Source organism: Gopherus flavomarginatus, chromosome 5 (genome assembly GCF_025201925.1).
Source record: "Gopherus flavomarginatus isolate rGopFla2 chromosome 5, rGopFla2.mat.asm, whole genome shotgun sequence".
Taxonomy (NCBI): Eukaryota; Metazoa; Chordata; order Testudines; family Testudinidae; genus Gopherus; species Gopherus flavomarginatus.
Genome location: NC_066621.1, coordinates 67,132,078 through 67,147,394, shown reverse-complemented (window position 1 = coordinate 67,147,394; position 15,317 = coordinate 67,132,078). Strand labels below are relative to the sequence as shown.

Below are 15,317 nucleotides of genomic sequence, written 5' to 3'. Positions count from 1 at the left end.
ATTAACACAAAGCCTGAAGAGCCTGCTGCGACCTTTAAACAAAATAAAGGCTTCACCCGAATGATATCTTTTCTACATTTTGCAGCGGAGATCACAAACCACCATGTAAAGGCATTTCCTATTAACATAAAACCTCAGCACATCAAGGCCAAGTGCATTAGTGAATATTATTTACACCACCCTGTTTCATTGTGTCTCTCAATAACATACAGGTAATTCACCGCAGGCTTCAAGGTTTTCAAACTAAATGAAAACATTCATAACCCAACTCAGGCGAATTCTTTAGGTAGATTTGCCGGTTTTATTGGACCTTTGTGAGGCATTTAAACCATGTTACTCAGTAATTTGAAAGTAGGTGACTGGTTTAAGGAAGTCAAAACTTTTGATGCTACCCAGTTTATCAATAGCAAATTAAAAAGAGGGGGAGGGGAGGTTCTTTCTTTCTTACAAAAAAGTTCCGAACGTTGCAGCTACACTTTGATTTTTTTTAATCCGAAAGGATTTTATATCTATCTCGTTTAATTCGGAGATTTTAATCAACTGTCACTAAAGCCCTTGTTGACGAGTCACTACCCCCCCCATCTTGGGAAGTAATTTAAAGATACTTAAATAATAAGTTTTTTCTTCTTCTTGAGTTTGCACAAGAATTGTAGTGAGCGTAGTGAGTACAGTAGTACGAGGAGAGTGCCAGTGAAAATACCATGGCAGCAAAGGGGCATAAAAACATAAAGGGGAAATGAGGAGCCAAAGCCAACTCGAAGATTCCAGTGTTCTGAAACAATCTGAAAAATTCTGCGCCATGGGCTACAGCTACTTGTTCAGAAACACGAACTATCACGCCCAGTCTCTGAAAGATCCATTCTCGTGAATGTATTTTCGTGTGGAGCAGAATTTAAAACGAACTAGAATCAAGAGACGTAGGTGTAGAACATTTCCCAGCAATTGTCTGAAAACTTGCTTGACACCTTGCTCTTGTTTACAAACAAATTCTAATACCAGGAAGGGGGACGGGGAGGGACTCTCGGATGGGAACTTTCTCTTTAGGCACTGTGGGCGCTTTATGAGTTCATTTGGAAATATAGGGCATTGGAATTCAGTTAATCTCATGATTATTATGTAGTACGAATCAAACTGGACACAATTAATTTCGCCTAGAGAAAATAATAGATGGCCTGTCCGACCTACAAATCAACCTGAGGATTGTTTCAAACACAACTAACGGGATAGTCATCACACTGAGAGCAACTGGCCCCACACTTTTCTGTCCCCAGCTGTCTTCTGATACATATATCCATTTTATCCACAAGCATAAGGATGCAAATCTCTGGGAATTTCGCGGCCCTTTTCGCCGTGGAGCTTCTAACCACCTTCCATTCCCAATGTTTTTCTTCCTCCTGGCTTTCCTCCCGATTTACATGTAATTCCTTTAACTACAGTATAAGGGGAGATTATTTATCCCCAGCCACAGCAACTGCAATGGATCATTGCGCTACAGATTATCTCACTGTCTTCTCCTCTTTGGGAAATTCCAAATCTGGTCATCCCCCGCGTCTGTGCTGTGCGCTAACACATTGCATAAAATATCCAGGCCATCATTCCTGGACCTTAACAAGGTCTTTTTAAAACGGCTACACAAAAGAAGGCAAGCACTAGGGGGCTCAAATTAAAATATAAGATAACGGATAATTACACCTAGAACTCTCTCTCTCTTTCTCTCTCCAACTTTGGGTAGAGATCTTCGCCACACCCCAGCAAAGTTCAAAACACCCATAAATATCTGACCTGTTACAATCAGAACAGATCCATCTGTGATAACCTAGAGTGGTCATTTCCATGTAGCCCACTGAAAGATGGGCGGTCATAGTAGCTGCGCTTAATTATCAAGATATATTTAACCACTTTCTCTCCAGAATCAGACATTGGTGTAACAGCTATAAGACAATTCTGCTCCCAGATCTATTGAAACACAACTTCACAAAAGCAACACAATCATAAAAACTCAAAATGAAGCCACTGCCGACCACAACAAACTTCCTGACTTTATTCCTGCCCCTTTTAAAAGAAACCGACTCTATTTTTTCTACAAAAATTTACACCGCCCTCCCGACATATCCCTCCACTCTACACTCTGGAGTCATTCGGAACTTGAAATGTACAAAGAATCACTTACTGTTCTGCATGTTGAATTGATAGAGCAGTATCCCACGTGGCTCGCTTATAGTGTTCTATTAGTAATAAAATATGCGTTAATCAGCGGAGGGTAGCACACACATTTAAATTGTAGATGTTAATGTCTCAGCGGCTTATTTTGTTATAGTCAGACGTTTTCTCCAATTAATTTAAAGGTTTAACTTTTTACAGCCCAAGGCAAAATAAATAAATAAAGATAACCTCCAAATATTTAAAAATTGCATGCAAGTGGTCTATTGCCTCAGATTGTTTTTTTTTTTAAATAATCCTTATTAACAGGTCTATTGCGGGGGGTGAGAGGGAAGGAAAAAACCCGAAGTTATGTTTTTAAACTTGCCTGAAATCTGGGTGGACTGTCCTCTCATACAATTTAGGGACTCACACATCTGCGTGTCACTAGTTAAAGTCTTCCCTCTAGGACAAAGCAAAAAAGTATATTAATGGTGTGGAAATATACTTTTTAATGTATGCTACATCACAGCGCAACCTCACAGTAGGATGCAGCACGGGGCTGGAGGGCTGAGATTGGAAACACTTACAAAAATAATAATCAAAGTTTTAAGCCTTCAGAAGTACTAGTGGATTGTAGCTCCCATTTCAGTCTAAATAGTTCTGGACTCTGACACTTTTCGTGCCGGTGTTATTTAATGAAGGGAGCGGCGTGGGTCTGTGCTTTTTTAGTGTTAGAGGTGGAGTGCTAGGATTTTGTATCAGAATCTGGCTATTTTTGCATGTACGCTTCTAAACGAGGCTTATTTAGATCATTTTGACACTTTGGAACTCTGAATCTTTGAAGTTGTTCTATTTAAAACAAGTGCGGTTTGACGTGGTCGGAGTAAGGCTCTGAGTTGTTTTTTTAGTGGCACTAACAACCCCTCCCTACAAATAACCCCCCAAAACTCCCCTTATTGTGATTAACTTCTTTTTTGGTCTTTAGATCTTCCCCTTTTTCACTGTACTGTGACACACGCTGTCTACCTCGCCTCAGTGCTTTAAAAAGTAAGAACAGGAGGGGGTGAGAACTGTTAAACAAAGCCTACAGAATGTGAACAATGGCTTCCATTCTGCTCCTCTGCCCAAACCCAGAGTGCAGAAACCCAGTCTCCTAAGCCGGCAGCATAGCTTCTCAACTAAACGTACCAACAACCCTCCAATTTACAAAGAGCAGAGAAACAAGCCCTTACTCCCTTCATTAGTGCCAGCCTTGACCCAGCGCCTGGACAACCCCAAGCGCCTTTTTCCATCTACTTATTTATACGGTCGTTTATTTATGTAGTTTAAACCCTTGCGGGCGAAAATGGAAAAGTAATTTCTCGTTATAAATATCTGGAGGTAATTGTGTTACTGGTGCGAGTTGTTAGGGGTTGTAAAAAGATACAACAGCTCAGTGGGGTGCTCAATTGGGGAGAGACAATTACAATAAAGAGCCCATTCAAGAGGTTTGCGGAAAAAAAAGAGGAGGTAAAATAATGAAATAGTCGCAGCCTTCATTTTCTCTCCCTTTTTTTTTTTTGAACCTAAAAATACTCATTCTCTTTCTTGTGCGCCTATAATGAATATTAATTTTACTCTTCCTGCATATGATGGAGAATTCAAAGAGGCACGTTTCCCTATTCAGGACTAGCCACGGTATAATTTATTAAATAGCTTTTAGTAATCTTAAATCCATAAAAATAAACGTCAAACAAGTACTTTCTCGCAGCGTGAAGACTTCAACTGGTAAATATTTACTGCTCTTTGGAGAACTACCTGATTAGCAACAGAGCAAGCTGCACTGTACTTCAATGGAGACGTGGCAATATCTCCTTTAGCTTAACTGAACGTGGAACCATCCCTTTAATACACTAAACACGTCTGCATATACATTCATCGAACAGAAAATCCAGTTCCTCAGACAGAATTTGCTCACATATTTAATGCACAACTCATAAGCATGGAGAATAAGGGGTTAAAGAAGAAATTCAGAATGCTATTGTTATACTTCCAACCGTAGTTCTGCCTGCATGTATCCTAGAAATGACCATAGAGGGATTTTTTCAAAATACATTTTCTATTTCAGGAACAGGGTAGTCAAGTACTTCACTAAGGACTTTGGAGGAAAGAGAGATGTGATTCTGCATTTTCCTTGGAAACTCGCTAATGACTTAAGTAACCGGCAACATTTAGCAAAACAAAATCAAGAAAAGTCAAACAGCACCCGGAAGCAGGCTGCTAATAAAATCGCTTTCCCATAGCATAATTTGTGTTTGCTGGATTTTATAAGTGCGGATATGCAGATCTACACATAGGCATTTATAAATCAGAATACAGTTAGCTTTAAAGTAATGAATTAAATCAAATTTGCCGTGCCCTAGGAATCAAACTCAATAGGCCAGGCCTAATCTGCAAGTCGTTTTTTAATCTCAAAATCCTGATATAATCTGATCGTGTTTGGGATTTTTTCCCCACTGAAAACACAATTAGCTATTAAGATGACAAAATTTTACAATCACAGGTCAAATAAAACAAAGATTAAAATGAATCAATTTGCCTTTAGACATTTGTAAAGGTCACCAGCTATAAAAATTTATTGCCAAAGACCACAATTATTATTTTATGTCTATCAAGATGGATAAAATGCAGGCACTTTTCTCATCCATTATATGGGGGTTACCCCAAAGAAGCATCTGCCAGGTACATTTAATCATTCAGGAAACTTTGTTTTAAAACTTTCTAGAAATTATTAGTGGTCTAGGAGTCGATTTACCACCCAACTACAAAGCGTTACAAGGTTAAATTCAAACCCAGCTTTTCCAATTGCACTCGTGAAAGGAGAAGAATCAAGTTTATTGTTGCGTTTATGTAATCAAATCTTATGCACGACGACGAGTTTGCAACTTCTAAAAATTACTATTTTGGGTATCTGAGCCCCGCCTGGATTACAAAGGAAAAGTAAGCGGTTCTTGCAGAATAAATGAGATTAAATGTTAAAAAAAAGAAAAATATTGAAAAATCGTGTTCCTTAAAAAAAAAATGATTTCTCCGGCCAGAAACTTGTTGAAAAGGAATATTGATCGCAGGCTGATGGTAAGAGAATGCTAATAGTACTCTTCTGAGAAAAGCCAAATACTAAAGAGACTGGGATCTCCGAGAGGCTATTGGCACTAGGGGCTTTTCAGACTGCACTTTACTGACTGTTTGCCTCGTGTGATCTGTAAGTTGGAAAGTTCTTCTTGGTATTATGGACAAGTTCGGTGAGATCTCCCGGCTGCTTGATTGAAACTGACAATCCTTCAGCTCTACTCAGAGCTTCCCGGATACAACTACTGAGAATTGACTTGGCCTAGAATGTGACTTTTTCCCCCCCACCTCTCGGTTTCCCTTTCTCGCTCTCTCTCCCTTTCTTTCTCCATCTCTCTCCTCCTTCTACTCTGTTCTGGTGGTGAGTAAGCATTACAATTATAGGCGAGTGTTCCCTAAGTAAGATTTTTTTTCCCCATGACACTGGCTGTGGGAAGCACAAAGCAAAGGACACGGATCTTGGATCCGCCCGGCTACCCCCCAGAAAACAACTGGCGAGACTCGCCGAGGAGTCACTTCCCTTTCGTAATAGACATAACAACAGCAAGAAAAAGAAGAGCAGGGAAGGGTCTGGAGTAAGGTATATTTCGGGTGTGTGAGCGCTGCGTGTACAAAGATTAGCCAGTGGTCAAAACACATTTCCCCAGCCATGGCTTTGGCAAGGGGTTTCTCTGAACGGCAATCTAAGCATTTGTGATAGCTCTGTCCAGCAAATACATTGGAGCTGCTGCTGCTTGCTGCTCGTGTTGGCTTGATTTCCAAGTCAGATGCTTTAGCTTTTCCAGAGGACATGGGTTTAAGTGAAAGCAGAAAGTTTGTGAGCTTCGGGACTGGAAAGTTCCCCGGGAAGGTCTCCCGGAATGCAAGTGGGGGATGAGAGCGAGAGAGAGAGAGCGAGAGCTGTCTAAATATTAAAATGAAATGAAGGGAGAAGCAGGGAGAAGAAATGAGCAGACTCACCTTTATGAGGCATCCTGTCTTGTTGTCAAAGCTCCTGTCAATAGTGTAAGAGCGCACTGATTTGAAATGATGGTGCTTTAAAAAGAGTTGCCAGTAAAATAGTTTTTCTCCACTGAAGCTGCTGGTTGTGTGATCTTGAATTCCTGGGAAGGAGACAGAGATTGACAATAAAATGGGCTGTCAGTGACTGGAGAGTGAGAGATAAAGAGTGTGTGAGTGGAGTAGGGAGAGAGAGAGCGCACCTATGCTGATTGGTGATGGTTCAAGTGTATTAATGTATGTGTGCCTGGTCTCTGCCTCGCCTCCACAGCTCTTCACTGGCCCATTAGCAAAGCCTGACCTCTGTCATCATCTTCCAGCAAAACACTTCCTCCCTGCGCCTTAACCAGAGCGGGAAATGAGGCTGAGCCAGGGCTCGCTTTTCAAACCCACTAATCACTCCACACATGCAAATACTCTGCTCTCTCCCACACAAAATATTGCTTTATGCAAAGCAACGCCATTGCTCCCAGCTGCCGATTGGATGCTCAGTCACAGTGGCTGGTTCAATTGGCCCATTTGTTTGAATATGAATGCACTTGTTTTTTGCTCCTCGCATAGATTTTTCCTCTTCCCTTCTATCATCTCTGCGCTCAGAGGCGCTGGGCAGATTATTCGTGAGCAGTCACTTTATCTGCACTTTTGTCTTTTGGACAATGTTGATGTTGGGGGAAAAAATGTTCCAAATAGCGTCTGAAAGCCACCGGAGCTGTCCGGACTTCATCTCCACTACCCTGTCTTTTCCCAACTAAAACATACACTCTACTTCCCCCTCCCCCATTCAAATTAGAGACTGCAGTAAATAAATAATGTGTCTTGGGGAAAAGAGCACATTGCTTTCCAATACGACCTAGGTTTTTTGTGTTTTTTTGGGGACACTGGTGTGTGTGTGTGTGTGTGTGCGCGCGCGCGCGAGGAACGGCTGAAAAAAAAAGAGATCAATTTGCATTTAAACAGTTAGCTCCCATCAGACAATAGAGATAAGAAAAAAATAACATTCAAATGGTAAAGACATAAATATTTGGGAGACAGGGGCTTTGTAAACTGTGAATTGCCTACAGCTATCCAAGTTTTACAGTGCCCCCCTCCTCTTTCTTTCTTTCTCTCTCCAAACTTGATGGAGAGGGAAGGCTCTTCCCAGCCTGGAAAGTGCAGAGCAAATACACAATTTACTTTGTGTATTGAGGGCTCTTGTGAAAGGCCCTGAAGAGTCCTTTACCAAACACTCACAAACTTCCACGTGCCATTTGTTGACTAAGAGCTGTTGGGGTTTTTTTAAGACACCGTGGGGGTATGTGTGGAAATATCCCCAATGATTGTGTGTATGTGTGTGTGAGACACAGTGCTAGAGATGTGTGTTGCACCCAGCTTTGTTCCCCTTTCCACGGAGGTGTTGGTGTTTTCTGTTTTGTTTTGTTTTTGTTTTGCAAAGGCAGTGCCCCTTGAGTAGCTGCCAGAAAATCAAGGGGTAAAGTAAGTAAATGACTTTGCTGCTCTGACCACACACCACAAGTACATTTGTTGAATGCCGGACTATTAAGACACACCTCAGTAAACTCTAAAGCAACCCCTCAGCGCATGCATTTAAGGTTACACTGGGAGCACCAGTCTGAGCTCAGGGTGTCCCGATCATTTATGGCGAGTGGTCTCGGGGGGAGGGCAGGGGGGACAGTCAGCACAAAAAAGGGGGGGAAGAGGGGGACAAGGGAAAAAAAATCCAAGCTTCGATGAGGAAAAGTGAAGAGCATGAACGCGCAAAGCATAAAATGAAGTCGTAGCCGCATACACTTGACTTCTCTTGACATGTGAAAAGTGCTAAAAGTCAAAGCTCATCAATAAAGTATCTTGAAACTGAATAAGAGCCCTGACAACCATTGCATTCTTAAATAAAGTACAATGAGGAGACAAACGACTCTGCCAAGGAGTTTGCATGTGAGTGAAAGGACGCCTCAATAGGAGCTGGATAATGGGCTGCCCCGCCGTCATGCACTGTCATCTCCAGTCCTGCAGAGAAGCTGCCACAGCTCCTAATAGCACAAAATGGGCTCTTAAGAGACTACTGGCTTTTCCTTGGGTTTTTTCCTCCCCCCCCATCCGTTTCCTCCTATGCCAATTTGCCTTGATGCTGATTATCTCTAATGTGTATTTTTTGGAAGGCAGGAGTTTAAAGAAGGAGTTTCTCCTAGTTCTCCTCCTTGAATTCTGGATTTAGCTGAGCAAAACTCTTTTCTTTGGCTCACAGTGTAAAGGGGAAGGGAGATCTGCCTTCAGCTCTGCAATCAGGGAGCCTGGAAAAACTCTGCTGCAGACACCAGTCTGGAGGATTCCCCCTCCTCCCGTTCTAACTCTTTGGGGAGTTTCATCCAACACTGAAACGCCAGTAAATAACACAGGACATGTATGATGATGGAAGAAAGGAGATCTGTGCTGCTCTTGGAAATGCACCGTTTGCCTGGCCAAGTCATTGACATGCAGTTGCAATAGTTCAGGCCTAAGTCAATCTGCATTTTTCCCAGTCATGCATATTCATAAAAACGGAGCCGACTGTAGTGATGGAAAGGTGAGCATTTTTGTGTCCATACGATCTCCTTGGAAGGTAAGGTAGGAGCAACAGAATCTTAGTTACTGGGTGGAATATATTTAACAAAGGTGCTTTCCCAAAACTGGCGCTCAGGTGTGCCCAGCTCTAAGACCGAGGGCGGGGTTGTACATATACAATTACTGACCACATTGTAGAAATCTCTCTACTCTCAACACTTGGCGTCCTCTGTATTTCTCCCCCACCCCCAAGCCATCAGAATAGGAAGCCGTTAAGAAGGCGCCACGTTAACCTATGTACAGGAAACTCCTCTCTATGTGGATAAACCTGATTTCAAGTGCACAAAGGAGATCTTTGCAAGAGGGAAATTGAAAAGAAAATACAAACCAATGTCCTGCTTGTCTCCTTCCCCAGAGTGCTGCTGCTGCTGCTTGCGAGACAACTTGGCAAATTGTCCCGAAAAGACCCTGGTAGCTATTGCTCTCCCAAGCTGCGAGTCCCCTCCGCTCGCATTCTGGACAATGCTTCTGTTTGTAAGAGCGACAAATCTGGGAGGCTCCAAGGGGATTTTAAAAGCTGGGATCTAGTCCTTTTCTGGAGTGAAGTCCGCCGACTCCTCGCTTTTCTCGCTCGCTCTCTCTAACCAAGGATTTTTTTTTAAACTCTCGTCCACAGGGTATTAAGTGGGGGGGAAAGAAAAAAAATACTTTGTCCGGAACTGCAGGCAAATATCATTTTTACAACCTCTCAATTAGCCACTCTTTGGATTAGCACCTTCTTAGGCTTCGTCTCCAGAATAAAGACGCCGTAATCTTGTTGCTATTTTCCCTAGGGCGCAGTGGACTTTGTATCCCCTCCCAAAAAAACTTTTCCCCCTCTTCCAAAAAAAATCAGGAGGGGAGGGAAACTGACGTCATTCTGGGGCGAGGGGGGGGGCGCCGGAGGAGGTCTTGAGAACCAGCCGCACTGCTACTGATTTAGCAGGACATGGAGGAAAAGAGCCTCAGAAGCGACCCCCTCCCACCAAAAAAAAAAAATTGGAAGAAAGAAAAGAGAGGATCAGAGAGAGAGAGAGAGAGAGAGAGAAAGTGGGGGAGAGAGAACGTGTGTGTGTATGTGTGCGCGCCCGCCCGTATGTGAGCCAGCGAGAGAAGGAGAGAGAGTTAGTTTGTGTGCCAGTCCCACGAATGTCCAATTTAGAGCCACTCCTGCCCTGAGCGCCTTCCCCTGCAGGGACTGCACCGCTCGCAGGCAGCCCCTGGCGAGGAAACTCTGCTCGCTTTTGACTCACCGTGACACGCCAGGATTATCTGAAATGTACCTGCTCTAAAATGTAAAGACAAGGAAGTCCCCGCAAAGTTGAGGCACAACTCTAAGGACGCCATTTTAACTCCAGCTGCCTGTAAACGCGCCTCTAGTTGTTCAGGTTTTAAAAGAGGCATTTTTTTTTTCAGTCCAGGAGGGGTTTACAAAAGCAAACGCTTCCTACGGGTGAGGCACGAAACGGGGCAGTATGCAAAGCATCTGGTTTGCACTTGATCTTTAATCCAAGCAGTTTTTTGTTGTTACTTTTTTCCCCCAATCCAGCAAGGAAAATGCAAATCGATGAACCATTGGTAGGAATGGCCATCAATATTCCATATCAGGGTGACGAGTGATTCTTTGTAGCTTTGTGGTGATTGCGATTAGCAGCAGTTTGCTTTAGGGTTCGAGAAGAGCTGAGGAAAACGTTGAGATTCACTCACAATCTCTCTTGTCCAGGGCAAAAATGTCAGGAGGGAGTTTAGCAGGTTCCGATGAAGGCAAGCACTTTATCTAGATCAGTCCAGCACTCAGAGCCGCAGCAGCAGAACGCAGGATTTAGAGAGATTTCCTCAGCAAACGCACCTTGTTGTTAGCAAATGGACCTCTCCGCATACGCTTACCCTTTCCAGGGGGTTAGCAGTCCCGGACAGCTCCTAGGTTGCTGATTTGAGACAGTTTTGGTATATTGTCTTCCGTTTCTAGTACAGTCAGATGTGACTTTTCAAAATCGTTCTGTTAATTTTGTTAATGATCGAGAAGGTAAAACTAAAATAAACACTTTGATCTAAGGAATTTTGAGTTACAAGCTTGCCAGAAGACTCCCTCCCCCCCGCCCCACATTTACTTCAAAAGTTAGAGCTTTTTAAAAGACACCTTTAACCACTAATATGTTTCTGGTAAAATACATCACTTTTGCGTTAGTACTATAAACAGCGTAAATGGCCAGTGATTCCAGTTGTTCGGAGCATGGACTGAACCATGGTTTGAGAACATTGTTTAAAATACCTCCAAAATTACTATTGTAATTAGTCATTTTAATTTTTTGTCCTGTAATCTTTTTGCTTTCACGTCCATTAACCAAAACAAGGTAAGAAAATTTATTTTCTCTGGAAAGGTAAACAGAAATTTGACTAAAATCATTTGTCATTGTTTTACATGATCCCATGATCTGCGGCGTATCTATTGATTTGTGTTGAGACCCAGTATTTTCCTCCCTTTTTAGTCTATAGCTAAGCGTTAGGAGCAGGGATTGCTGAGTTGGTTACTCCTGTATCGTCTTGTTGTATTAATATCTGGGTTGCAAACTACCTTTTTTTCATACCCAGAAAAATGCTTAAAGTCCTCTTGTCCAGTTCAGTCTAAAACCGAAGAGATACACAAATCCTGACGTGATAGACTACAGTGCTTCTGCCTTCGGGACACTTAATGCCTATTTGTATATATAGGACCAGTGTTTGAAACCTATAATGCACAGGACATTGAGTTAAGTGGAGCTTTTCTAGTTTATAAACAATCTGCAAAAAGTTTGGAATCGATTTAACCTCTTTTTTGTTGGCCTTTTGCATAAAGCACAGCTTTGTGCGCAAGAATAAGAACATATTTCTGTACCCTAACGAAGTCATTTTGCAGTCTCCGAATCTGGAAGACGAACACACGTTTCCATACAGGATAACCGTTGATTCGATATGTGAAAAATGTGTAAACGGACTTGCCAGAAAAGCCTATTTACAAAAAAAAAAAAAACACAAAAAAAAAACCTAAGCGCATCCTGACGGGCTTTTTAAATGCTATCGATTGGGACAAGCTGTTCAACCCCCCCCCTCCACCCCGTAACAGTTAATCTGCCTGTTAATCAAGTCACTAAGGAGCTCAATGTGAGTTTTATTAGCGACTGGAGAACACAGGCAGCTAAAAGGATCAAAAGCCTACACTCTTGATATTTGTAAAACCAGTTTTCCCCCAAAATATATTTTCAATTACAGAGTAATTCTTAGCTTATCATCACTGCCTAACAGTGACACACACCGATGGCTACACACATGCTGGTAATACTAGGGAACTAAATGAATCAAGATCTTATTCCCCGCAGTTAGATGCACATTTTAAACGTGAGATTATTAATTTTAAACAAAGATCAAAGTCAAGACAATTGGTTCTAGATATAGATTGGCCTTTTGGACTAGAAGCAAAACGTAAATCTGTGGAATCGGTGGCAATATGAAAATGGTATGGATTTCTCTTTGGTTGATATAAAGCATTTTATTTCATTGGAGATTAATTAGCTTTTAAAAAAATAAGTAGTTTTGATTTGTTACAGTAACTTCCCATATTTCTTCTCCCGCACCATTATTTATAAATTAATGATTAAAAGTTTTAATTTCACGATCCGTTACTAGACTCTGGACCGTCTGAAAGATGAATTTCTATTAATGTAATAATCAGAAATATTATTACACCTGGTAAAATCAACATTTGATCTTGTCATTTTTAATGCAAGCCAATTGCATTATATGTCAATGAGATATGCATATAAAAGACTATCTGGTCAGAGGTAATTATGTCACAGCTTTTTCTCGGCATGACAGCTGGATAAACACAATCTCCAATAAACATCTCTAATTAGGGAGGAGGATCTGAGATGGATGGTGTTTGATTTATTACTGAAGGAGAATGTCCATTTACCGATGTATTAGAGTGAGGGATTATCGTGAACCTTCTTGCTAAAATACTTTAAGGAATATTAGGGAAAGAGGAAGGGTAGGTAAATTGTGTTTCCGGATTTACATTTGTATTTTTTTAACAGAAGAATGAGCACTATAGCATACTGCACTTTTCTATAGCAGAGGAGTTTTTTCCCTTTCACTTTGACCTCTATTTGATATACGCAGCTGAAGTTATCAAGGTAAGATCCTGCTTGTGAGATTAGGATATGTGTCCATTCAGATGTTCTACAGAATTTCTGTGAACTCCTGAATTCATTATAAACAAAGTGGCTAAACCACAGAAACAATTACTAATCAGATCTCGAAACTATAAAGCAAGGGAACTAGACGCCACAGCAAAAAGGCGAAACATTTAAAAGGTGCAACCTAGTTCCCGCCCCCCCCTTCCCTCCTCCAGCTAGACCACTTTTAGCTCGCATTTCCAAATAAAACTGCTCTTCAGTGTGTGGGTTTGAAAATGCTGCTGAACCTTTAATCTCCGCCCCCCCACCCAAAAAAACCCCAACCAACCAAACAAAAAAACACCCCAAACCAAAATCTTTCGGTTCACTTACAGCAGTAGTGTGGAAACTTTTTTTTTCTATGCTGAAACTTTAAACACGTCCCGTGTTAGCTCATTAGTTTGGATGTGGAAGGAAATAGCAAGGTGTCTTTCTGTATTCATATGTGCATGCACGTATATACACGCATATATATGCACAGCCTGTCTGAGAAAGGTTGTGTGTATCTCTACACCTGCTTAGAATGTGCATGAAATACATTTCAGTCCGCACGCACGGCATAGGACGCGTGTAGATTTGAGAATCAGTCAGCAATTTCTAAGGTTTCAAGATTTACTTCACTGTACACTGTAACTTCTCAAACTCGTCAATGTCCCCCCGCGCTGCGAATTGTGCAGCAGATTCCCTTTGCTTTGACCACAGCCTGCCTTAGTGCCTCGCCGCGAGAGCAGGGTGTGACGGAGCTCTGTGTAATTTGAATCCCCCTCTTTCTACCTCAATGGAAATCGTTAATTATTAGGTCTTCCTAAGTAAAGCTCAGATCACACGGTCGGGGGATTTAAAGTGCTACCCAACTATGTGAACCGCATTCTTTCATTTCTATCTGAACTCTGAGAACCGAATCAAATATTTATACCGTTCGGTAGTTCAAGTATCAACACTTTCCAAACTTTCACACTAATTTTAGCCGCTGTTTCCAAACAGGCGAGATAATTGTTCAAGCTGAAGCTATCACAAGATATCTTTTTTTCCACCTGTTGTATAGGTTGGGTTTTTTCTTTTTGGTTATATATATTACACAAAAGGTGAGAAAACGTATAAGGTGATAAACGCAAAAGGTGATAAAACTTATACGATTAACTGAATTGCACTAGAAGTGATCATGTTTTCAAGCAGCCATTAATACTTGCAGAAGCCCTCGCCCCAAATATGTTAGCCTCCATGCTCAGGCCAGCTGATAGACACTGAAGCATTGTAAAGATCCTAGCACCAGAGAATAGCAAAGCTTTGAAAAAGTTCCTATGCTTGCCCCATTTCTAAGACAATCAGATAAACACAAGCAAAGCTCACATCACAACAGGCAAAGATTTCAGCAGAGGAGAGAGAGAGCGGGTCGAATTATTATTTTAAGAGCAAACCGGTGGCACTGAAAATGAATGTATAAAAGGAACATAAAATGTTACCTGTTACAGAGAGTGCAGACAGATGAACCTGACCTGTCGATTCCCACACTATTAAATTGCCGATAGTAGGTAACTGGCAGGTTTGATCGCCTATTTCTACATAAGAATCTGCCACACAGTTTAAATGTCAATGACAATAAAAAAGAGGGTGTCTTGCTTTGCACTAACTTTCCCTTAATATCAACGCCAGCGCCTCCCTCATTGGCTGGGCTTCCGCGGTGACGTCACGGAAGACAGTAGCTAGAGCTCAGCTAATAAGAAATTTTAGATACACGAGCATATAGGGCCTAAAATCTTTCTCACACTGTATGCTCCTCCTAATCCAGCGAGTATTTTAAGGAACTGTAATTCTATGGAAATGTCAACGCCTACCAGTCACAGTTGTTTATCCTTACATTTCCAGATTGCAAGGCAAATCTGACATTACATATTACACTGTAAAGTACCATTTAGGTGGGTTCATAGAGCTGTCTTTGGTAGCAGTGGTGTAGAGACGTTACTGAGAGAAAAGCTAGCTATAGAAGAGTGGCCAGACTTTCCAATATGGAAGTTCAAGCTTCTGCACCCTTTCCCTTTCGTTTCGGACTGTCTCACCTTTCAGCACCTTCTAATGCTATGCGGTTACTGCGCCCATCCTCCTCGTCCCCCATCTTTCTCAAAGAGGAACGCTTGCCTTCTTATCTCAGACACAAACTTTCCTCCTGAAGTTTTAATTATGATACAGCCTGTTTCAAAGCAGAAGTTGTGGTGCCAACTATCAGGCTCTTGTGAACTAGTAGGTAGAGCGAGGCAGTCCCAACTGTCCAAATGTAAAGGT

General features: G+C 41.8%; 1 protein-coding gene across 15 annotated transcripts in view; it reads right to left on the bottom strand.

Moving 5' to 3' along the window:
* PAX6 (paired box 6) overlaps positions 1-14,569 on the bottom strand; it is a 31,505-nt gene extending 16,936 nt beyond the window's left edge. For 8 of the 15 annotated variants that reach the window (XM_050955112.1, XM_050955116.1, XM_050955124.1 and 5 more), the window contains exons 1-3: positions 6,211-6,440; positions 2,528-2,604; positions 2,171-2,225 (exon numbers count right to left, since the gene is read on the bottom strand). In XM_050955112.1, coding sequence (XP_050811069.1) covers positions 2,171-2,180 — 10 coding nt within the window. In that variant the 5' untranslated portion in view covers positions 2,181-2,225; positions 2,528-2,604; positions 6,211-6,440. The other 7 variants (XM_050955115.1, XM_050955123.1, XM_050955117.1 and 4 more) reach the window with 5 other exon arrangements.
* Between the last annotated feature and the right edge of the window lie 748 nt (positions 14,570-15,317).